This window comes from Ciona intestinalis, chromosome 5 (genome assembly GCF_000224145.3).
Source record: "Ciona intestinalis chromosome 5, KH, whole genome shotgun sequence".
Taxonomy (NCBI): domain Eukaryota; kingdom Metazoa; phylum Chordata; class Ascidiacea; order Phlebobranchia; family Cionidae; genus Ciona; species Ciona intestinalis.
The window spans coordinates 1,782,255-1,783,326 of NC_020170.2; the positions used below are offsets into that span (position 1 = coordinate 1,782,255).

The following is a 1,072-nucleotide window of genomic DNA, read 5'->3' on the forward strand; positions in this document are numbered from 1 at the left end:
GGATGAAGTCACCGTATATTATGATGTCAGAGGTTCAGATAATTACCTTCGTGACATCACAGAGAAGCATGGAAGTAATATATCAAGCAACATCAAGTCACCATTTAAACAACACCCAATCCCTCCTTCTGACATCATAATCAATGAGACCATGCAGGTATTGTTACATCATAATGCAGTGGTTAATGGGGAAATATGATATGTGATGACAATGAGGTAAAATTATGGCCCTGAAAGAGTACTACACTATGTGCCAATTTGGTGTTTTTTACACTCTGTGCTACTTTGGCGATTTTAACACTCTGTGCTGTTTTTGCATTTCATGTTTTGTTTGTTAAAAATTGTTAAAATTTAAAATATGACTACTTTGGTATAGAATAATAAACATAAGTTTTTTTGTCGGAACATACCAAAACGTTTGTGTTCTTTCTTTTATCTCAAATTTAAAAGGAATATTTACTGCTTACTGCCTTCTTGAATGACTTTAAATGGATGCTAGTTACAATTTATGAATTACCTTCACAGTTAAAAGGAAGTGAATTGGAACTCACATTGGTTCGAGGTCATGAGGAATCCACTAATGGGCCGATGTGTAAATATTTAAATGTTCAAATTAGGTCAAATGGACTTCTTACAGGTGAGTTTTGTTGTTTGTGTTGTAGAAGGGATTTTGTTCTGTGTGGGCCAGGTACTGACATGTTAGGAACCTGAGATTTGAACTAGAGTTGGCCCATAACCACGACACCCAGTGTGCTATAACCTATTGCAAAAGGGTTATTTTAACTTATTTAATTACATTATTTTTATATTTCAAAAGATGCAAGTTGTTTATTTGAATACAATTTAAATGATGGGTTAACTGTTTATATATTAAGGCTAAAGTGCAAACTTCGGTATAAAGCTCAGTCTATTGGCAAACCTTTCTAAGATCTAATTCACTTAAAATAAAATGTATATTATTATCTTAGTAATAGTAAACAAGTGTAACTTTGAACATACTTGTGACTAAACTGGAAATAACGATCCACAATTGAATAATTTAAGTTTTAATTATTACATGCAAGCCAGCTTC

The 1,072-nt window shown here is 32.6% G+C and overlaps 1 protein-coding gene across 2 annotated transcripts in view; it reads left to right on the forward strand.

The window, feature by feature from the left end:
• Positions 1–726, forward strand: part of LOC100187404 (isoleucine--tRNA ligase, cytoplasmic) — a 13,185-nt gene extending 12,459 nt beyond the window's left edge. For both annotated transcript variants that reach the window (XM_026834740.1, XM_026834741.1), the window contains exons 24-25: positions 2–157; positions 526–726. In XM_026834740.1, coding sequence (XP_026690541.1) covers positions 2–157; positions 526–711 — 342 coding nt within the window. In that variant the 3' untranslated portion in view covers positions 712–726. The remainder of the gene's footprint in view (position 1; positions 158–525) is intronic.
• Positions 727–1,072: the final 346 nt, after the last annotated feature.